The 23,993-nt window shown below is 39.5% G+C and overlaps 1 protein-coding gene across 2 annotated transcripts in view; it reads left to right on the top strand.

Moving 5' to 3' along the window:
* The first annotated feature begins 3,150 nt into the window (after positions 1-3,150).
* Positions 3,151-23,993, top strand: part of NUDT9 (nudix (nucleoside diphosphate linked moiety X)-type motif 9) — a 28,411-nt gene continuing 7,568 nt past the window's right edge. The window contains exons 1-5 of one of the 2 annotated variants that reach the window (XM_005874083.2): positions 3,151-3,279; positions 13,991-14,230; positions 16,626-16,721; positions 18,637-18,723; positions 22,930-23,041. In XM_005874083.2, the coding sequence (XP_005874145.1) occupies positions 14,034-14,230; positions 16,626-16,721; positions 18,637-18,723; positions 22,930-23,041 (492 nt within the window). In that variant the 5' untranslated portion in view covers positions 3,151-3,279; positions 13,991-14,033. Of the gene's footprint in view, positions 3,280-3,616; positions 4,029-13,990; positions 14,231-16,625; positions 16,722-18,636; positions 18,724-22,929; positions 23,042-23,993 lie in introns of those variants that run through there. The other variant, XM_005874081.2, reaches the window with a different exon arrangement.

Raw genomic sequence — 23,993 nt, 5'->3', positions numbered from 1 at the left:
CTGGCCCCCCCACCCCCGATCTGGGGCGAGGCTGGCTAGACCACACTCATGCACGAATTCATGCACCGGGCCTCTAGTAATGAAATAAATGGAAAAAGGGGGGGACAGTTGGAATTCTTTTTTTGTTTGTTTGTTTTTTGTTTTTAAATATATTTTATTGATTTTTTACAGAGAGGAAGGGAGAGAGATAGAGAGCTAGAAACATCGATGAGAGAGAAACATCGATCAGCTGCCTCCTGCACATCTTCTATTGGGGATGTGCCCGCAACCCAGGTACATGCCCCTGACCGGAATCGAACCTGGGACCTTTCAGTCTGCAGGCCGACGCTCTATCCACTGAGCCAAACCGGTTTCGGCACAGTTGGAATTCTTACTCTTATTTTTAGCATACCTATCAATTCCAGTAATCACATACACTGCTTTCCTATTTAAAAATATGTATTTCTCAGCAGTTTTTGCTTGTCTCACCAACTATTATGATACCCTTTTTAAAGTTGGTATGTGGCTTCTAAATAAAAAATAAATTAAAAACAAATAAAAAACAAAAGCCATCACTTAAGTTCTGATGACACCCATTTAATTTGGGATGTGAGTAAATGGACAGTTATATAAAACAGTAAATATTTTGAGATGGCATTTTGGTTCTGCCCAAGAGTGGACTGCAGCACATACTCACTGGATAAGTTCTAGCAGACCTGGGAGTACAGTCTGTGAGGGGAGGAATGCAGGAGACCCAGCTGTCTGAACTAATAGTGTTGCAGACCCGTGCCATGGACTTGGTTTTGTTTGCATAGTTGTGTGGGTCTTTAAACTAACTCCACTCCAACCTCCCTTAAGGAATGTAGAGTTAGAAGACTAGGGTTCAGAGAAGTTCCCATAACTCCTTTCTGTTTTTCCCATTCTTTGAACAGATGTTTTGTAACTCACTGCCTTACCTTTCTCCTCCCTAATGTCAGCAGACTTTAAAATGAGCTGAACCTTTTATTTTTAAAAAAATATGTTTTTATTGATTTTAGAGAGATATACGAAGGGAGAGACACCCCCTATACTGACTGGGAATTGAACAGGTGACCTTTTGGTGCATGGGAGGACATTCAACCAACTGAGCCATAATGGCTAGGGTGAAATGAGCTGAACCTTTTAAACAGAACCTACCTAATACCTTTCCATCTTAAGCAGAGGTTGATGGTTGTTGACAACATTGACATCAACACTATCTGACCAGAGAAAGCTAAATCCAGATATTTTTTAAAAAGCAAGTACAACACACACACACACACACACACACTAGAGGCCCGGTGCATGAAATTCGTGCAGGGGGGGTGTGTCTCTCACCCAGCTGCACCCTCTCAATCTGGGACCCCTCAGGTCCAACTGCTGGCAGTCAGACATCCCTCTCACAATCCAGGACTGCTGGCACCTAACTGCTCGCCTGCCTGATTGCCCCTCCTGCTTCTGCCTGCCAGCCTGATTCCCCTTAACCGCTCCCCTGCTGGCGTGATTAACACGTAACTGCTCTCCTGCCAGCCTAATCACCCCCAACTGCCCTCCCCTGCTGGCCTGATCTCACCCCCAATTGCCCTTCCCTGCCAGCCTGATCCTGCCCCCCAACTGTCCGCCCCTGCTGGCCTGATCTCACCCCCAATGGCCCTCCCTTCCCCCGTAGGCCTGATCTCTCCCCCAGTTGCCCTCCTCTGCTGGCCAATTTGGTTCTGATTGGTCGGTTTCTATGCCAGTCAGCATCTCTGGGCCTATCAACGGGGCCTGATCAGAAAGGCGGGGCTGATCAGCAGCCTGGGTGGAAGCCTGGAGAGAAATGGAGGAAAGTGCTGATCAACAGCTGCCACAGAGGCTACAGATCAGACCCTGCTTCTCTCTTCCGGCCTCTCTCCAGGCCTGATTCGCGGTCCCCTCAGCAGTGGGTGCTGGGTCACCGCCTGCAGCCCCAGCAGTCAGTGCTGGGTCTCCATGGCAACCCAGCACTGACTGCAGGACTTACTTCCCGTTACTCAAGCCAAAAGCAAGTACATTTTAATAATAATACTTCACTATCCAAAAGAACTATCAAAGATAAAGCTGTAAAGACACATTTAATTCAGTAATACCACTGCATGAGCTGAATTCTACTTCCTTGAAACAGAAGGCTGGAGACATGTTGAAGAGTGGGGTGTGCTAAGGGAAAGGCACTGAGGGGTGCTGAGGGGTGTTATAGGGGTGGGTGGATGACCTATGTGATAAGGCCGTCTGGGTTTGTTAATTGGCGCTTATCGGTGGAGAAACAAATTTTTATTTTTAAAGCAGGAGGCAGTTGTGCAAGTGGAAGAAAGGTGCCCCTTAAGTTGGGCCCTTATCCTTCCACCCGGGGCTGGGAGGTAGTACAGAGCCAAATCCCCCTGGATGTTTGCTTTTCAAAGACAGGGGCTCTCAGGTCCTTGAGAAACAGTTCTGGGTGGCCGATTTGCAGCACCAAGGGCAGAGAAAGGACTTATAATAGCAAGCCTTCTACAGAAAGGGGTTCTGGGCCTCCCTGCCAATCGCCAGGTGTGCTGAGATTGTTGAGGCTGGCATTTAAAGCGGGGGTGGGGGTGCGGAGGGTGTGGGCGGGTGTTGTTGCTGGGATCCTCCCAGGGACGCCCTTAAGCTGGTGGAAGCCACAGTGGAGTTTGGCCAAGTCCCCAGGCGCAGTGGTTTAGATGGAGTCGTTACACGACAAGAGTTCTGCAGTCTCCAGAGCTGTGCTCCTTCAAGTTTGATTACTCTGGCTATTAAAATAGAGGTTTCATAATGTCTGTCTATGACACACCACTGTAACATCTCACTATGTACTTAAAAGTTAAATATTTGCCACATTCATAAGATAAATCCTGGTTACAAGTTGTTTTTCCAAATTTCAGTTGGGCAGTTTATCTGACTTTTTTTTTAAGGGGATCTTTTTTATTCATTTTAGGGAGGGAGGGAGGTAGGGAAGGAGAGGGAGGGCGGGAGAGGGAGAGCACCCACCGGTTGCGTCTGGTGCGCACCCCGCCCGGATGGAACCCCAAACCCAGGTGTGTGTCCTGACCCGGATGGAGCCCGCGACCTTCCGGTGCTGGGACCACCGTCCCACTGACGGGGCCACCGGCCGGGCGGTTGGTCTAATTTCGGCCTGGGCGTCGCCCCTTCGATCCTGCTCCGGGCTGAGTGCCAATTTCACAGATGGCTTACTCCTCCGGTTTGTCAGGATCACCCCGGGCAAAGCGTTGCGAAATGTAGCGACTGCAGCGAATTACTGGTAAAAAAGTAAGAGAAGCGCGCCAGCTCCGCTGACCGCATCCCTGGCCTCCCTCCCTCCCTTCCCTGCGGCCGCTTCCTCAGATATGACTAGGACGCGCATGACTCAGTACATCAGCTGTTTGTAATCCTTCCTGCCCCCCAAACAGGGCAACAAACTCCTCCTAACCCTCTTCCCTTCTTTCTCTCTTCCCCTTCCACTTCCTCGCCTTCTTTCATTCTCGCTATTCCTTGCCCCCTGCGCCGCTACGACGCCTGCGCGGAGTGGGAGATCCGAGAAGGCGCGCGCGACGCAGCCCGACGGTCTTTGCTTTGCGGCAAAGCCGTAAAGCGCCGTCACGGCCCGGCGGTCCCCGCTCCGGCCTGCAGTTTTCCGGGCTGCGGGGGCTGGGAGCTTCGGCTTCCGCGGCCGGTCTGGCTAGTCGCACCCCCTGGGGGAAGTGCTGGACTGTTGTTTTGGGAGGGCTCCTCTTCCCCTAGGGCCTAGGGTTTATGAGATTAGAGTCTAATCATTAGACCCAGCGACTCCCTCCGGGAACTGGGGGCGGCCGGGTCCTAGTGCCCGCTGGCTCCCCGGGGCCGGGGCTGTGGGGTGGGCGGAGGCTGCGGCCCACGCTGAGAGCGACCTGTGAAGCCGTGCGCGGGGCGCTGATGGCCGGACGCATCTTGGGGAGGACTTTAGCCACCGTGTCTCTCTCTGTGGCCTTGGCCTCTGTGACTGTCAAGTCCTCGGGCCCTTGCGGCATCCCGGAGTGCAGGTATCCCACCCCCACTTCTCGTGCTGGCTCCTCCCCAGGCATTAGGTGCCGGTGGGAACCAGCTTCCGGGCCGGCGGCTTCTATGGGCTTTGCTTGCGGCTCGGCTTTTTCTAGTCGCATAGAGACACGCGTTCAGAAAGGCTCAGAATGTGCTTGTCTGCCAGCGGTTCTCAACCTGTGGGTCGCGACCCCTTTGGCCGTGGAACGACCCTTTCACACAGGGGTCGCCTAAGACCATCCTGCATATCAGATATTTACATTACGATTCGTAACAGTAGCAACATTACAGTTATGAAGTAGCAACGAAAATAATTTTATGGTTGGGTCACAACATGAGGAACAGTATTTAAAGGGCCAGAAGGTTGAGAACCACTGTAAGCCCTTTGAGGTAAAGCTGGTGCCGTACTTCATAAGTCACCATCGTTATTGTCCGCAGAGCGTTTAAATAGCACTTGTTCGGGTGTGGTGCTGTCCTGTGCTATTTTCTTCTGGTTAATACTTAAAACATCATTATTCAAATGAATACATGCACACGGTTTAAATGCGTGGCCCGTATAATTGGTGTAAAATGAAAAGCGGAAGTTGTCATTCTTCCTCTGAACCTCACTGTAGACAATGTTTGTATGTATGATCTACCTCTTTCTTGATTTGTCAACTCTGGATAAATGTAGAGATTTCTTGTGTCTCACACTGCCTCCTGCTTTTATTTTCCTCTTTCCAGGTTTTTATTCTTCGAATCCATTGTTCAGGAAACACACAGTGGCTACTGAATTATTCATTCAAACTTAAGACCTGTGCATTCTGTTAGTCATCTCTATGGAATTGTAAATGTTGACAAGAACCTTTTCTTAATCTTAACTACTCTCTTTAGTGGAAACCTTTTCTTATTTTATGAACATAAAAAAGTTTTGAAACTATAAAAATGATAAAAAATTACCTTCTTTCTCCTGAATTATCTGTTTGTTTTGGGTACGTGGTTCTGTTACCATTTGGTTCTTTTTCCTTGTTTTTTTTTTTCCTCAAACATCTGGTGGACACTGGTTATCTACTTATATTTTGACACCGGTTATTCATCTATATTTTAATGAATATTTCAAATATACATTAAAATGTAGATAATAAGCATTGTTTTCTCTAAATGGGAGGCCTGATTGAATATTACCCCATGTACCAGGGTGCCTAGACTGTTAGGTTTCAGTGTGTGGGATCAGGTAGCAGGTGGACAGGCTGGGAAACTCCCTCCTGCCCATTTCCCCTAGGGTTTACGCTAGTGGAGCAACTTCTTTGCTGAGCATAGCTGCTTTAACTTTACTTCCTCAGTGTGTTGTAGAAATAGTAAGCCCCAGTTTCTATTGTGCTAACACCAATCTATAATAATAAAAGCATAATATGCTAACTAGACCGGACAGCTGGATGTCATTCTGGACGTCCTTCTGGAGGAAGCCATGGCGGTGGGGGCCAGAGGCGGTTAGGGGCGATCAGGCAGGCAGGCAGAGTGATTAGGGGCGATGAGGCAGGCAGGCAAGCGGTTAGGAGCCAGCGGTTCCAGATTGCAAGAGGGATGTCCGACTACCTGGCAGTTGGACATCCCCCAAGGGGTCCTGGATTGCGAGAGGGTGCAGGCCGGGCTGGGGGACCCCCCATGCATGAATGTCGTGAACCGAGCGAGCCTCTAGTATTCACAATAAAAGACCTAGTTCTTAATTTTCTTTAACTTTTGGCGTTATCCTAATGTAACTGTTGCTGACTGTAAGGGAGGGAAGAGGACTGATTTTCATGGTTACTGTCCCACTCTCCACTTAGGACATTTGGACCCACTTATTTCAATCTTGAAACCTCTCCGGGTCCTCTTGTAGAAATGGCATCTTTTCCTCACCCTTTTGTGAATATTCTCAAATATAACTTGCTCTACTTTGGTTTGTAGGTCAGTATCATTTCCACCTACTTGAAATCTTTCTGAAATTGGTTGAAATCTCATTCACTGGTGGTGTCCTAGTCTCTCTTCTTGCTGTGGATGTTGTTGCCCTTTATACATCTGAATATCTCTTCAGTGGGATTTGGGGAGGGAAGGAATAAACATCTGTGTTCTCTGGAAGTCACTAATGCTGTTTTTGATAGATGCCACTAGAATAATGTGAAATTGCTTGGCAGTTATTCTTCATTTTTATAATGCTGGGATTCCTAGGTAAAGCAGAGTACATTTAAAAACCTGTGACTGCTTACTGGCTTGGAAGAAAAAGCCAAAAGTTAAGCCAACAAGTATGTGTTGAGTATCAGGTATCTTATATTGTAAGGCATCCTGGAAGAGACATAAGAAATTTAGCATTTAGAATTTTACTGCCCTTTATTAATTTGGGTAAATCCAGAAAGTCATAGTTTTGTAGTTGGTTTTTTAAAAAATATATTTTTTATTGATTTCAAACAGGAAGTAAGGGGAGAGAGAGAAACATCAATGATGAGAGAGAAACATCGATTGGCTGCCTCCTGCACGCCCTCTAGTGGGGTTTGAGCCTGCAACCCCAGGTATGTGCCCTGAATGGGAATTGAACCATGACCTCCTGGTTCATAGGTTTACGCTCAACCACTGAACCACACTGGCTGGGCTGTAGTTGGTTTTTTGGTTTGACTAGACGCAGTGGTTCTCAACCTTCCTAATGCTGCGACCCTTTAATACAGTTCCTCATGTTGTGGTGACCCCCAATTTCATTGTTACAAATTGAACATAATTAAAGCATAGTGATTAATCACAAAAACAATATGTAATTATATATGTGTTTTCCTATGGTCTTAGGCGACCCCTGTGAAAGGGTCGTTCGACCCCCAAAGGGGTCACAACCCACAGATTGAGAACCGCTGGACTAGAGAGTTGCAAATGCCTATTTTCTAGAAAAAAAAAAAAAGATAGTATATAAAGATGTGAGTGCTTTCAAATTTTCCATCAGGATTTATCAGCAATGTATGGAGAATGGTGTATGTTTTATTCCTGTGACGACATATAAATATATATGTGAGCTAAAAATGAAGTTGAGCCCTAACCGGTTTGGTCCAGTGGATAGAGCTCTAAACAATAAAGTCCATTAAAAAAAAGGGGGGGGGGGCGCAGATAGTAACCTTGGCTGCTTGCTTCAATTCAGAGACAGATACATGGAAAATAAACTATTGATCTTATTAAAAGAAAAGTTGAGAAGGCTGAGAAAGGATAGTGTTTCAAGAAAGAATGATTTGAGTATCATAGGATTAAAGGAGGTGTGGGGGCCCTATTGAGAGTACGCCAGATGTTCAAGGCCACTCTGAGCATGGGAATCGTAATCAGGGTGTCCAAGGACTATACAAGGATGCAGAAATCTATGCACTGCGTAAGCGTGCCTTCTATAACCCAGATGATTGATGTCACTATATGGAAAGAAGCCTTTTTTGTCTAAGTAGTATAAAGTTGAAACTGACCAGCCAGTACAAGGCTGCATTATCTGCTGGGTACAGAGGCAGCTCATGGCTGCTCAGATAATGGCTGTAGGAACAGAGGCTGCTGCTACTATGTTGGAAAGATGTATTGTTACCTAGCCGGTGTTCGGCTACCTACTGTATAGGACTTAAAGAACTGTTTTGTCTGGTGGCTCCTTGTTAGCAATGGCTACTTGGGCTACATGGCCACTGGCTTCTACAATAAAGATTCTCTTATACACCCACAACTTCTCATGGCTTCTTCATCTACCACCCAGGGTTCAAGAATGTCCAGCCCCTGGCAGAGGGCCTCAGACCCGACAATTAGTGTAGTAGGGCAGGATCAGGACCTGTGCTTCCAACAGTGGTGCAGCAAGTAGAGAATAAAGGAGGAACCTGCTCTGACAGGAGGTCTTGGGAAAATTTTGATGAAGGCTTCTAATATTTTGGCCAAAATTATCCCCTATGATTTGTGAAGGTAAAAAGAAAAGTGAAGATTGTATTACGAAGTTATACGAATTTGTTGAAAACAAAATATTTAATTCTGTTCTAAAACTTAGTGTGTGTGTGTGTGTATATATATATACACACATATATGTATATGGTTATAACCTAGCTTATTTAACTAATTTAAAATTTATTTTAAAGATGAAGCTCTAATCAAGCTCCTTTTCACTAATTAAAACAAAATTTTGGTCTCTACACAGCATATAATGTTGAGCTACAATAGACATGCTCCCTGTTCTCCATTTGCTTAAAATCAGGTGGCACCCTAATAAATGTAAAATCCCAATTGTGGTAATTCCATGAAAAGAATAATGGAGCTCTGATAGCACACAGCAGGGGAAACTTACTTCTCCTAGGGAGTTAGGGAGATAGACTACCCTGAGGAAGTGAACCTTGATCTGAAGGATGGGTTCAAATTAGCTAGGTGGAGGAGGAAGGAAAGGTATAGTAGGCAGAAATAACAGCGTGTGGCTTTCCATATTGGGAGGGAACATGGGAGCTTTTATGTACTGGGGTCAGCATAGCAAAATCACAAAGAGTTGAAGAGGAGTGTGGTAGGGAGTCCTTGAAATACAGGTTAAGAATTTTAATATTTCTTCATGTAAATACATTGACATACATTGACCAAATACATAAATATGATCTTTCATTTCTCCTTTTCTTTGGTGTGCTTGAGTAGTCTCTCTCTCTCTCTCTCTCTCTCTCTCTCTCTCTCTTGCTTTTCTCCTTTCTTTATCTTCTGTTTCCTTTCATATCTCTTTTTTCAACCTTTTCCCCTTTTCTCTCCCCTTCTCCCCTTTTCTGCCACCCACCTCTTTCCCCTCACCTTTTGTTCCCCCTCAACTTCCCCTTTCCGTCTCCCTTTCTCCTCTCCCTTTTCCCTTCCTCTTCTTTTCCTAGTCCCTCCCCTTTTCCTCACCTCTTCCCTTTTCCTTTGTCTCATATCTGCACTATATTCTCTAATCCACATTTAGAACCTGATGATATAGATCCTTTTACATTTTTTTTATTAGTTAAGGTATTACAAATGTGTCCTCATCCCCCCCATTAACCCCCAACCATGCGATCCTTTTTTCTCATTCTCATATAATAAATAGTATAGACATTTGTAGTAGACAGAATAATGGCTCCCCAAAGATGTCTACAGTCCCTGAAACCTGGGCATATGTTGCCTTACATGGCAAAAGTTACTTTATAGATGTGAGTACGAGTTTCAGAAGGGACGAGTATCCTGGGCTATCTAGGTGAGCCCAGTTTAATCATGAGTCTTTAAAAATAGAGAAGTGTTCCCAGCTGTGGTCAGAGAGGGCTGTCACTACTGAAACAGGGTCAGAGAAAGATTCAGTTGGTGCTGGCTTTGAGGACTAAGAAAGGGGAACATGAGCCACAGAATGGGGTGGCCTCTAGAACAGTGATGGCAAACCTATGACGTGCGTGTCAGAGGTGACATGCGAACTCATTTTTTTGGTTGACTTTTCTTTGTTAAGTGGCATTTAAATATATAAAATAAATATCAAAAATATAAGTCTTTGTTTTACTATGGTTGCAAATATCAAAAAATTTCTATATGTGACATGGCAACAGAGTTAAGTTAGGGTTTTTCAAAATGCTGACACGCTGAGCTCAAAAGATCATCACTGCTCTAGAATCTGGGAAAGGCACAGAAATGGCCTCTAGAATCTCTGTAAAGAGATGCAGCCCAGTCAATATGCTATGTTGATTTTAACCCAGTGAGACTTGTGTCTGATTTCTAAATAACTATAAAATAATAAGCTTGTATTTTATTGAGGTATAATCAACAGACAACATTATATCACTTTTAGGTGTGCAATATGATATAATATTTGTATATATTGCAAAATGATCACCACAATAAGTCTAACACCTGTTCCTATGCATAGTTACAAAAATTTTTTCTTGTGATAGGAACATTTAAGATATATTCTCTTAGCCACTTTCTAATATGCAATACCATATTATTCACTATTGTCACCAAACTGTATATTACATCCCCATGACTTACTTGTTTTATAGCTGAAAGTTTGTACCTTATGACTCCTTTCTCTCATTTTGTCTCCGCTCCCCATCACCAACCCTTCCTCTGTTCTTTGTTTGAATTTGGTTTTTGTTTTGTGTTTTAGATTCCACACATAAGTGAGATCATATGATATTTGTCTTTCTTGTCTGACTTATTAGCAAAATGCCCTCAAGACCCACCCATATTATCACACATGGCAAGATTTCATTTTTTGAAGGCTGAGTAATATTCCATTGTGTGTTGAATATTTTCTTTATCCATTTATCTGTTAATGGACAGGCACTTAGGTTACCATATCTTGGCTATTGCAATAATGCTGCAATGAATATGGGGTTGCATACATATATCTTTCAAATTAGTGTAAATACCTAGAAGTGAAATTGCTGGATCATATGGTAGTTCACTTTTTAAAAATTTAACATTGTTGATAGTATGGTAGGTCTATTTTTAATTTCTTGAGGAACCATCATATTGTTTTCCCTCCTGGCTGCACCAGTTTATATTCCCACTAACAATGCACAAGCGTTTCCTTTTTTCCATATCCTAGACAACATACTCGTTATTTCTTGTCTTTTGATATTAGCCATTCTGACATGAGTGAGGTGGTATCTCATTGTGATTTTGATTTGCATTTCCCTGATTAGTGATGTTGAGTACCTTACATGTATCTTGTCTGTCTGTCTGTCTTCTTTGGAAAAATATCATGAAATTTTTCCTGTGTTTTCTTCTGAGAGTTGTATTTTTTGATCTTATGTTTGGTTCTTTGACCCATTTTGAATTAATGTTTGTATATGCTGCCAAGTAAAGGTCCATCTTTAACTATTTGTAGATATCTAATTTCCCAGCACCACTTGTTGAAAAGACTGTCTTTCCCCACTGAATGTTTTTGGCATCCTTGTTGAAAAATCATATGACCATATATGTGAGGGTTTATTTTTGGGCTTTTGGTTCTATTTCATTGGTCTTTATGTCTCTCTTTATGCCAGTATTACACTATAGCTTTGTAATAAGTTTTAAATCAAGAAGTATGAGACCTCCAATTTTGTTTTTCTTTTTTCAATATTGCTTTGGTTATTTGGGGACCCTTGCTCCTAATCTTAGAGGACAAGCTTTCAGTCTTTCATCAATAAACCAAAAAACTGTGGGCATTTCATATATGGCCTTTATTATATTGAGATAATTTCCTTTTATTCCTAATTTGTTGAATGTATTTATCATGTAAGGACATTGAATTTTGTCAGAGGCTTTTTCTGCATCAATTGAGATGGTCATTTGTTGTTGTTTTTTTCGCCATTCTGTTTAAGTGGTGTATTACATTGATTGATTTTTGTATGTTAAAACATCTTCCACTCCAGAAATAAATCCCATTTCCTCATGGTATATAAACCTTTTAATGTGCTGTTAATTTTGTTTGCTACTATTGTGTTGAGGATTTTTGCATTGATATTCATCAGGGATATTGGTCTATAGTTTTCTGGTAGTGTCTTTGTCTAGTTTTGATATCAAGGTAATAATTCTGGCCACATAGAATTTGGAAGTATTTTCTCCTCTCAATATTCAGAAGAGTTTAAGGAGCATTGGTGTTAATTCTTCTTTAAATGTTTAATAGCATTGACCAGTGAAACTATGTGGTCCTAAGCTTTTGTTTGTTGGAAGTAATTAAATAAGGTTTTTGTATCACCTTTTAAAATTGTTTATACAGCCCCATTCAAATTTCACCACTTGTCCTGCAATTTTATTTTCCTTTATGGTTTAGGAACCAACCCAGGATCAGTGACTGCACTTAGTTTTCACTTTTATGTCTCTTTAGTCTCCATCTATCTGTAAGAGTTCCTCTGACTTTATCTTTCATGACTTTATCAATTTAAAGAGTAAAGATTTTTATTCTATAAGATGTCCTTTAGGTTTGTTCTATAGTTCCTCATGTCTAGACTGGTCAAATATTCTTATAAGGAATACCTCGAAATGATCACTGTGCACTTCTCAATCTATGATATCGAGGCACATGATGTCGACTTATTTCACTACCCCATCATGTCAGGGTTTGCTTATCAACTATTTGTTTCAGGAAGGACAGATTGGTATTATGAGAGCAGGGGAATGGAGTGTGATCACTTTACCATGTTCTCAGAATTCCTTTTTCCACTATAGATGTCCTAATTTAGGGTCATTAGGAATCTTAATCTTTATTTTAAGAATAATGAGAAGGAGGAGGCATGAAACATTTTTGTATATGCTGTAAAATAAAGGTTACAGTTGAGTTTTTTTGTCTATATTATCTAGTTATTTCAGATTATACCTCTTAATTTTACTTTAAATTTTAGTCTAAAGTTTATAGTTTGTATAATTATCACAGTCTGACTTTAAGAATTGTTATATTACTTCATGTACAATGTAGGAACCTTATTACAGTATATTTATATTTTCCAGTTATTCCTCCTTTGTGCTATTTTTGCCATACATTTTATACATGTGTGTTAGATTGTAGACTGCTCTTAAAAAACTTATTTCTTCATGTATACTTAAACAGTCTTCTTTTACATTTGTTTTTATGGTTGACTTTTCATAATAAACTTCTATTCCCCAATGTTTGTGCTAATAAAAGTAAACTTCTGTCTTTTTTTTCTCAACTAAAATAAGTACAGTATAGCCGGGCTGGCGTAGCTCAGTGGTTGAGCGTTGACCTATGAACCAGGAGGTCATGGTTCGATTCCTGGTCAGGACACATGCCCTGGTTGCAGGCTCCACTCCCAGTATGGGGTGTGCAGGAGGCAGCCAATCAGTGATTCTCTCTCATCATTGATGTTTCTATCTCTCTATCCCTCTCCCTTCCCTCTCTGAAATAAAAATAAATAAATAAATAAATAAATAAATAAATAAATAAATAAAAAATAAGTGCAGTATAAGTTCCAATTAATAGAGTTTAGGAATATTTTCCAAATTTTCATATTTGAAAATAATCTTTCATATATGTTGGACCTTTATACTAATATTCATCAAATTTGAATTTTCTGAATTTTAAGTCTTTGAAATTGAAAAGTTTTGGGGTCTTTGAATTAGATAGGATATATATATATATATCCTATTCTTAAAGTCAGACTGTGATAATTATACAAACTATAAACTTTAGACTAAAATTTAAAGTAAAATTAAGAGGTATAATCTGAAATAATTAGATAATATAGACAAAAAAACTCAACTGTAACCTTTATTTTACAGCATATACAAAAATGTTTCATGCCTCCTCCTTCTCATTATTCTTAAAATAAAGATTAAGATTCCTAATGACCCTAAATTAGGACATCTATAGTGGAAAAAGGAATTCTGAGAACATGGTAAAGTGATCACACTCCATTCCCCTGCTCTCATAATACCAATCTGTCCTTCCTGAAACAAATAGTTGATAAGCAAACCCTGACATGATGGGGTACCGGGGCGTCCCGTGTGCAACCCGACCTGGGGCGGCGCCCCAACCCCCGGATCAGCCCTGCCGTGTGCACGACCCGGGGAGGCGGGGCAGGGACCAAGGGATCAGGCCTGCCATCTGCCACCTGGGAATCGGGCCTAAACCAGCAGGTGGTTATTTCCCGAGGGGTCCCAGACTGTGAGAGGGCACAAGTGGGGCTGAGGTACATCCCCCAAACCCCTCCCCCGCCAGTGCACAAATTTTTGTGCACCGGGCCTCTAGTATGTATGTATATATATATGTGTATATACACACACACACACACACACACACACACACACACTAGAGGCCTGATGCACGAAATTCTTGCAAGGGGCTCAGCCCTCGCAGCCGTGACTTGCCTTGGCCCTCTCAGCTCTGGCTTGCCTTGACCCTCAAAGCCAGCTTTGTCTGGAAGGTTGTCTGGAAGGTCATTTGGCCATCTGGTCTAATTAGCATATTATACTTTTATTATTATAGATACATATATATTTATTTATTTAAAATTTTTTTCTTTTTTCCCTCTCCCAGAAGCTCATTTTCATCGTGTGGGTTTCATCTTAACTCCAATATCATGTCTGGTTCTAATGGTGCTAAAGAGAATTCCCACAAGAAGGCTCGGACATCTCCTTACCCAGGTTCAAAAGTTCAACGCAGCCAGGTTCCTAATGAGAAAGTAGGCTGGCTTGTTGAGTGGCAAGACTATAATCCTGTGGAATACACTGCAGTCTCTGTCTTGGCTGGACCTAGGTGGGCAGATCCTCAGATAAGGTGAGCAAATTAGCTGGCATTGCTGGGTTGTAAGACTGTTAGAGAAAGTAATGGTTGTATTTGTAAATTATCATTTTGACAGCTGAACTATTTTTATCTAGTGCCTGATTTTATTATAACTTAGTTTCCACATTTGCTTGAATTCTTGCCAAAGCTAGATAGTCCATGTTCATTTATTTTTTGGGGATTTCAATGATGATCATTCTAAGTGGATCTATTTTGTTACTCAGTATTTTGTTTTATGAAATGACAAGTAGTGTCTGTTTTCATTTGTTCTGTCTCGGTTATCAATAGAACATCTTTTGTGGTTGTTTTCCAACATAGCTAGAGTTGTGTTTGAAGAGGTGAAAATATTTTTCAGAAATATTTTCCAAATTACTAAGAATGGGGTGATGATAAAATTAGAGCAGTGTGAAAAAATAGAAAAGGGATTGATAAAGGAGAGAAGGAGGAAAGCAAAATAATTGAGCAAAACGTGCTTTGACTAAAGTCATTAAAGTGCTACAATGACTCATATTTTATACTTATATTTCTTTTAATAAATACAGTGATAAGTTTTAAAAAATTTACTACCTTTGATCTAGGCACTGCACTAAATGTTTTATAAGCATTATTTTATTTTATTCTTACAAGTATTCTGGAAGGCAAACAGGGTTATTATTTTTACTTTATAGAAAAACAAGCTAGTTTTGGGACCCTTTTATATATTTGATGGGTGAATTTATTGTAAATCATAGTCCTCTTGAGACATCATTTAGTCAGTTAAGTAAAAAGTTTTGCTAGTTGAGTAGATCCAGTATTAGTTCATTAGGTTGTTAAACTTTACCACTGACTTATTGCTGTCATTTGATTTTGACCCACAGTTTCCTTATTTTATCCAAAGATGTGTTTGTAACTTTGTAATAGTACTTGGAATATGAATTAATAATAAAGCTCACCTGTGGAAAAATTACTAGCTTTAAATTGTTCCATTTCCCGGATTTTAGAGGATGCACATATTTATATAAGCATTATAAATACACATTATGCACAATTAAAATTAATGACATTGGCAGGGGTGCTATATAGTGTAAATAGAGGAAGATCAAATACATTTTCTTATTTTTTCACTCAATTTTTTAACATTTGAATATATATTACCATCTAAATTGAGCTTTATTACTAACGTTAATGCTTTAATAATAATTAAGTTTGTACTTTTTCTATTTTTTTAAAATATATTTTATTGATTTTTTTACAGAGAGGAAGGGAGAGAGATAGAGAGTTAGAAAAACATCGATGAGAGAGATCAGCTGCCTCCTCCTGCATATCTACTGGGGATGTGCCCGCAACCCAGGTACATGCCCTTGACCAGAATCGAACCCGGGACCTTTCAGTCCGCAGGCCGACGCTCTATCCACTGAGCCAAACCGGTTACGGCAACTTTTTCTATTTTAATGGTAAATTTTTGGAACCCCAAGAGCATTGTAATTCTGGTTTTATAATTTTATAATTTTAACCACTTAGTTCTTTTTGTTTGTGTGTTAGATGGAAGATTGGTTAGAAGTCTTAAGAGAATGTTTGGATTATTCAAATTGGAAATTATTCCCAAAACAGAGTACAAATATTTTGTGCTCACTTACTGGAATTAAAGCAAGAAAAAAGTGAAACTTATGTCAGAATTGTCCAGAAACTATCCACTGCTATACAACTCTTTATTCACTGACAGTGCAATTATGTCAGTGATTTCATAATGGGAGGAAAGTAGTTTACTTATATCCATTTTTAAAATGTTTTTGTTGAGGTCTGGCATAAATGCAGTAAACTACAAATTTCTTAAGTGTGCAGGTGTAGCTCAGTCAAATTTTATGTTTATGTAGCTCTGTAACTAATACCCAGATTAAGATCTAGAACATTTTCAGCATTCCTATTTTAATTTACATTATATTTATTATGAAGCTTATGGGGCAAATTCACTGTTTTGTGGGTTTACTTTGATAAAAATTACAGTCAGTGTACATTTGAAGAAATTAGAGACATCAAGATATCAGAAGGAATCTTACTTTTAGAACCACATAGAAATCATTAATTGCCATAATTTGCCCACAGACAGTTCCTTGTTACTAATCGTAATATAGACTTTTTGTAGCATGTGGGAGGAAGTCCAGTTCTTCTGCCATGAGTCCTTCACAGTTTGATTATGTTACACATCCTTGTATTGAAAAGTGTTTTGGTTAACAGATTTTTTTTCTCAGAAACTGTTTTGAAGGGGTCAGATGGATTTATAACTGAAAACTAAGCCTTAAAATTTTTAATTTCAGGGATACTACTTGTTATAAATAACAGATTGGCATTATTAAGCTGTTGGTAGTACTGGACTATTATTTCTTATTTTGCATCGGTATTCTCGTTACAGTGAAAGTAACTTTTCTCCCAAGTTTAATGAAAAAGATGGGCATGTTGAGAGAAAGAGCCAGAATGGCCGGTATGAGATTAAAAATGGAAGACCTAGGTAGGTACTGGGAATGGAACTTTTTATAATAGTGGGTCTTTAAAAGGTAGAAAATATAATGAACAATTATCAAGTGCTTGTATGTGCCAGACATTGTACAAAAGAATTTATATATGTGATCTAATTAAATTGTCACAATAACTCTGTGGGTTGATATTTCTAGTTCCATTTACAGATAAAGAGAGAGAATGTTAAGTGATGTTGCATATAGTTCATAAGTGGCAGAGGCAGGATCTGAATGCATCTTTTTGTAACTCAACCTTGAAGGTAGAAATAATTGAATAAGTTAACAGAGAAAGGATTGAAAATTGTATGTTAAGTAGTTATTTATTAAATGTGGTAATGCCTTAAAGTAAGAATTATCCAAACATAAGAGTAAAAATAAAAATAAAACCCAATAATGTAATATCAAAAATCTTTGTATACTTTGTATACTTTTACAAAGGATTTTTCTACACAACTCCAAAAATTTCCATTTTCTTTAAGAAGGCATTATAAAAGTTTAGGAGAAATGTAAAAATTAGCACACCCCAAATAAAACAAAGGGAGGTTCACAGTTTTGTAATCATGATTCTCACCTTGCAAAAATGTTGCAATTTGTGTTCTTAGTTTCTCTAGGACAAGGAAATTAATAGTGCTCCACTCGCTGTAACCTGGTCCTTCAGTTTTGCTAAATTCTTTCTTTGCTCATAACTTATTCACTTTTGTATGTTACTGGATCTTTTTTAAGTCAAACTGTCCTTGTATTTGACTTATTCCTTAGGTTCTTTTCTTGGTAAAATATATTAAAGAGACGTACACATATAAAAGGATAGGCAGCAAAGCCAAGTAGCATGTTGCTTTAGTCCAGACTCTTGGACTAATAGAAACCAACTCTAGTTTGCCTAGAGCAAACAGTGAGATTTATCTTTAGTCTACTCTAGGCCCTATAGGATCATTTCAAGTGGCCCAAAGTAGAATTATTGTCACTTGGCCAGGTGTTTTGTCTTTCTGTCTTTATCTGCATGTCTTGCTGAAATATTTCTAAGTCCAGTACAAAATAAGATAAAAATTCATTTAATTTTAATAACAGACCAGAATAAGAAGAGATGGTTGAAAGAAAAATTTTGGGAAGTTATTTGCTTTTATCTACTAGGAGGACAAAAGATATAATGTTACAGAGGTTAAAATTGTGGATTGGGGCATTTTATTGATGCATAATGATGACAGTTGAACATTTAAGGAATATTGATTGGAAGAAAAACACTCAGGCATGAGTTAAGTTTATCTGACAGACTTTGTAATATTGGGTTGTGGCATTAGGTTAAATGGTAAGTTGGCATTTTTATAAAATAGTTTTCTTTAAAAATTGAATACTTGAAATTTTGAGATGTTTAATACTACTACATTATATGCTACAAAATACATATTACTGGTAATAAAAATTCAGAACACACTGAGGGAAAAATGGACTTCAAAATGTAACAAAAAATATTTTAATGGAAAGGGTTATAGGAGAGTGGAGTAAAAAGAGAGGCTGATGAGAAAGTGAAGAGAAATGTGAGCGTCCTGAATAAATTGTCACTGCTGTAGAGATAGATGGTTAGGTGCAGAGCATTTTATCCTCCAAGATTTAAGAGTCCAGTAACGTTTTAGTTTGAATTTAGGAGTACAGGTGACAAATTCTTACATCGTAGAATAGCTTTGGAAATGATCCTGCTCCTGGATCAAGTCCAGAACTGAAGACATGCACGAAGGAAAGTTCAATAACAATCCATGTAAGGCAATATGTGCTTTCAGTACAGATATGTGATAGTGCTACTGAATTAGGGAGGGATACTATTTTCCTTTTATTGATCTTACTACCTTTTATTGAGTCATATCAAGTTAGGTTAAAAAAGATAAACCCATTCAGTTGATTTTTTTTTTTTTTCAGAAACCCTGCAGGACGCACAGGATTGGTTGGCCGAGGGCTTTTGGGGCGATGGGGCCCAAATCATGCTGCAGATCCCATCATAACCAGGTAAGAACTAAAAAACATTTCAGTAGCAGAGAGCTAAGTGATTGGAAAAATACAGACTATAACCATGTGTTTACATATACAGATATAGGTGTATGCACATATGTATACATGTATTATGTGTTTGTATATACTAGTATACATGTTTATATATGTTTGTATATACACATGTTTATATATGTACACATACAAACATATATACATATGTACACACATAAAATCTATATGTTAAAAGGACTTTATGTAAAATTACAGTGATGTGATATAAGTGTGAAGCTGTAGTTTGTTGTATGACTAGGTTAGGCATTATCTAAACAAAGTTAATTCATCAAGATACTTATTGAACATCCTATTTGTTCTCAGAATTGAGTAGGCGCTTTGGAGGATATAAAAAAGTATAACAGTTCTAAATTTCTGCTCCCTGTCATTGAAGAGCTATGGCTTCATTTACAAGATGGAAGATATGAAATAAGAAAACATGTCTAAGTAACATGGGTGATACAGGATGCTTTAGAGCAGCGGTTCTCAACCTGTGGGTCGCGACCCCTTTGGGGGTCGAACGATCCTTTCACAGGGGTCGCCTAAGACCATAGGAAAACACATATATAATTACATATTGTTTTTGTGATTAATCACTATGCTTTAATTATGTTCAATTTGTAACAATGAAAATACATCCTGCATATCAGATATTTACATTGCGATTCATAACAGTAGCAAAATTACAGTTATGAAGTAGCAACGAAAATAATTTTATGGTTGGGGGTCACCACAACATGAGGAACTGTATTAAAGGGTCGCGGCATTAGGAAGGTTGAGAAACACTGCTTTAGAGAATTAGAAGATTGCATGTGGGCAGGATGATGATAAACCGGAGTACCTGAGAATGGCGTTATGAAGGAGGTAGATTAGAACTGAACTTGAGGCCCGGATGGGGGACAGGAGGAGTCCTAAGAAAAAGCCTTGTAGTAATACCTATTTGAGTATTGAGAGACAATGAAAAGACCAGCATGGTTAGATTCATGTAGGAGAATAGTGAATGGTACATTAAACTTAAAATTAACTTTTATGCAATTCTCTTGTGGAGAATATTAAATGCCAAAGTTAAGAAATGTGAACTGGAGACACTGAAGGTTTCATAACAGGGAAAAGGCACTCTCTTTCCGAGGCAGATCTATCTGGTAGGCTAAATCATACACTGAAGGTTCCTTGGTGAGCAGAAATCAGAATAAAAAAGATGAATCTAATGTTTAGATGGACTTAGCATAAGTCTCCATAGAAATCATGTTTCTAACACATCTGGAATTTTCTGTCATCTCTGTCATCCTTAAAATTATTTGTTCTTATTTTTAGAATTTCTTCACTGATCAACTCCCTTCTCACACGTAGTTGTTACTTTTCCTCTTTAAGTAATGCAAATAATCTCAATATTCTTACTTTTTTAGTTTTGATATTTTAAGGGCCTTTCCTTCTCACAGGAGACTTTGTTTTTCTCTCATCTGAGATATAATAATGATTTCATAATTTAACTTTAGGAAAACAGTTTATTTTTCTTATTTTCAGGTTATCGGAAGGGGTACCAATACTCACCCCATCTGATTCTTTTACTTGCCCTTTCTATTCCTCTGCCAAAAGGGATCTTAATCTTAGTCCTTTATATTTTACCTCAGTTTTGTCTTTCATCTATCCATTTATCTATCTTCCATCCATCCATCCATCCACTCAGCCACCCACTCATCTAACTACCTACCTATCTACTCCTGGATCAAGTCCAGAGCTGATTGAACCCAAAACCTATCAACATGCCTGTCTATTCATCTAATTTACTTTAGAAACTACAGTTTAAATGAGATAGGAAGAGTAATATATTCTTATTAATGAATATAAATAAAATAATGTAAGTATTAATGGCAGTATCAGTTTCTTCCTAATTTTGGTGAGGCTTGCTAAAAGCAGGAAGGTGTGAAACATTTAGAGGAGGAATGCTAGTAAGGGGACAAGAAGCAGCAAAAGAAGCCAGAGAATTGTAAGTTAGCCTCTAATTAGCTTATCTTTATCTGTGGTAGACCAAATATGAGCTCTGATTAAACATGGCAATTCTATGTCATGTTTTTTGAAATGTAGACTTTATGAGTATAACTCTGTCATTACACAGATGAGAGAACTGAAGCCTTAGAGATGATGGTCCAGGCTATAAAAGAGCCCACAAGTGGTGGCATCTAGCTTTCAGCTGTACTCCTAGCTTGATGTTCTTTGCTGTGTCAGTAATGCATATATTAAATGACGAGCTCCTCTAAATAGAGGAGTGGTTGTGGGAAGGGAAGGAAGCAAAGAATGAAAGATGTTGAAAAATCAACAAGACTAAACAAATTATTAAAAATATAGCTCTACTCTAGGTATTTTGCTAGGTGTCAGTAGTTTTTCCATTTGTTTCTCACAAAATTCCTCAAAGTAGGTATTAACACATCTGTTTTGTATACCTGATTGGAGACTCACTGAGGGTAAATGACTTGCCTAAATCTTGTAGATCTGAAATTTGAATCAGGTATTTGGCTGTAAATATTGTGCTTTCTTTCTCTTTTTAAATCCTCACCCGAGGATGTGGTTGTTTGTTTTTTAATTGATTTTTTGTTTTAGAGAGGGAGGAAAGGAGAGAGAGAGACATCAACGTGAGAGAGAAACATTGATCTGTTGCCTTCCTTAAGTGCCCCTACTGGTGATTGAACCCACAACCTAGGTATGTGCCCTGATCCAGAATGGAACCTGCAACTACTTTTTGGTGTATAGGACAACATTCTAACGAAGTGAGCTACCTGGCCATGGCTACATTCACTTTCTTAAACACATTTTATTTATTTTTCTATCCAGTGAAAGATATTGTAAATAAGTAAAATTTTTTTAAAAGCAACAGACTGGGGACTCTGTGTGTTGAACACATCATTTTATTTTACAACTTTGCTTCTTCCTTGTGATTTGTCTGTCTGGCATCCTTAAAAACAGATGTTGTGACCTGGTGGTGTGGCTCAGTGGTTGAGTGTCAAGCTATGAACCTGGAGGTCATGGTTTGATTCCTGGTCAGGGCACATGCCTGGGTTGTGGGCTCGATCCCCAATGGGAGGTGTGCAGGAGGCAGCTGATCAGTGATTCTCATCATTGTTGTTTCTATCTATCTTTCCCTCTCCTTTCCCCTCTGAAATCAATAAAAATGTATTTTAAAAAATATTCTAACCTGTAGAGAATTTAAAAAACAAAAACAGATTTTGTCTTCTTGTACCAATTATCCTTTCATTTCTAGTTACTATACTTATCAAGCTGTCACTGTGGCTTATAGTTTATTTACTTACATGTATAGCTCCATTGCTAGACTATCACTTCTTCCAGGGGAGGAATTATAGGTTAGATATGATAGTTAACCACTATATGAAGAAATTTGGAAACTTATATCTAAACTAGTTTATTTCATTGAGTCTTCTGCAGAGCAATGATCAGTGCATAGGTTTCTTTTTAGTTTAGTATTAGAAGTTCAAAATCTTTCTCTTTGCCTAAGGGAGTTATTAGAACAATTTTTGAAATTGGGTGGAGGGAGGTAAATGTGGTGGGGGTAGGACAGGGGAAGCAGGGAGATTTATCAATATCTCTGGGGAAGAGGCTGTGGTTAGAAAAAGTGCATTCTTAAATTAACATAGTCTTGATACTATTTAAAAACACCATATACAATTCAAAACTTAAAATGAAACTAAGGATAGAGTGAGATATTTTTTAAATAAAAAAGGACCATAAAGATTGAGAAGCACTACTTTTGAGAACAGCTAAATCTGTATCATATAATCTGCTTTTCTGATAACTGTAAAAAGCAAATATTACCAGATCTTTTATACTACTTGTAATTCTTAAAAAGGGTTCGTGGACTTAAAAAAAAAAACAACCCAAAAAACTTCTGTGACCCTTCCTGTAAATTCTGTCCTGGTTTTAAACTTTTTTTTTGGTTGTATTTTAGTATTGTAAAAATTTTTTATATTTTGAATTTTCATTATGAAAGTAGACATATTTCTAAAACAAAATATTTTTTTGGTAAAAAACTGATTTTGAGGTAAATTTATGTGTACTCTGTTATAAAGAGAAATACATCTTTATAACTTCGACTCAAGCTTGAGCTAGAACCTTGGCTTTTGTTCTAAATTGGTTATGATCGTACATTACTATTTACAGGTGGAAAAGGGATAAAAGTGGAAATAAAATCACCCACCCCATTTCTGGGAAAAACATCTTACAGTTTGTTGCAATCAAAAGGAAAGACTGTGGAGAATGGGCAATTCCAGGGGTGAGCATTAAAATTAAATTAAATTAATGTTTCAAATTCTGTTTAGTTTTCTTTGCTTTATTTACAACAAGATCATTGTGTATGGACCTTTTCTATTCCACCTATCCTCCATTCCTCACCACTTCAATTAGTAATTATTTTGTCATTCATCACTGCAATGAAGTGTCATTGTCAGTAACAACTGTAGGATAATACATACAACAAGGCTGTTAGAATCTGAGTCTGCATCTGAACCCCTTGGGAAAGAACATGGACTTCGGTGTTAGACCTAGGCTCGTATCCTGGTCTTTCCACTTTGAGATGAGTGATAGGGAGTTCTGACCTCATCTACACTAATAAAAGACAAAGACGCTAATTGATCGTACTTTGCTATGCCCAAGCCACGCCCACCAGCCAATCAGAGCAACTATATGCAAATCAACCCAACCAAGATGGCGGCCAGCAGCCACGGAGCTGGAGCAAGCAGGAGGCTTGGTTGCCCCGGTGATGGAGGAAGCCAAGCTTCCCGTCCGGCTGTGGCCTCCGCTCAAGGCAATAAAGTTTCAATTATAGAAGCTAAATAAATCCCAGATACCTGTTTCCAGCCAGCATCCACTGGGAGCTTGGGTGGCTGGGGACGGTGGCCTGCCTGCAAACAGCCATCAGCCCCTCACCCAGGATGGCCACAACCTCATGGGGTGAGGGTCCCTGCTGGGGGGCTTGGCCAGCCTGCAAACAGCCATCAGCCCCTCACCCAGGATGGCCACAACCTCATGGGGTGAGGGTCCCTGCTGGGGGGCTTGGCCAGCCTGCAAACAGCCATCAGCCCCTCACCCAGGATGGCCACAACCTCATGGGGTGAGGGTCCCTGCTGGGGGGCTTGGCCAGCCTGCAAACAGCCATCAGCCCCTCACCCAGGCTGGCCAGGCACCCCAGCGGGACCCCCACCCTTGGCCGGGACACCCTTCAGGCC

The sequence above is a fragment of the Myotis brandtii genome, unplaced genomic scaffold (genome assembly GCF_000412655.1).
Source record: "Myotis brandtii unplaced genomic scaffold, ASM41265v1 scaffold424, whole genome shotgun sequence".
In the NCBI taxonomy this organism is placed as follows: Eukaryota; Metazoa; Chordata; class Mammalia; order Chiroptera; family Vespertilionidae; genus Myotis; species Myotis brandtii.
The sequence above is the reverse complement of the archived record's forward strand: the minus strand, read 5'-3'. Positions and strand labels throughout refer to the sequence as shown.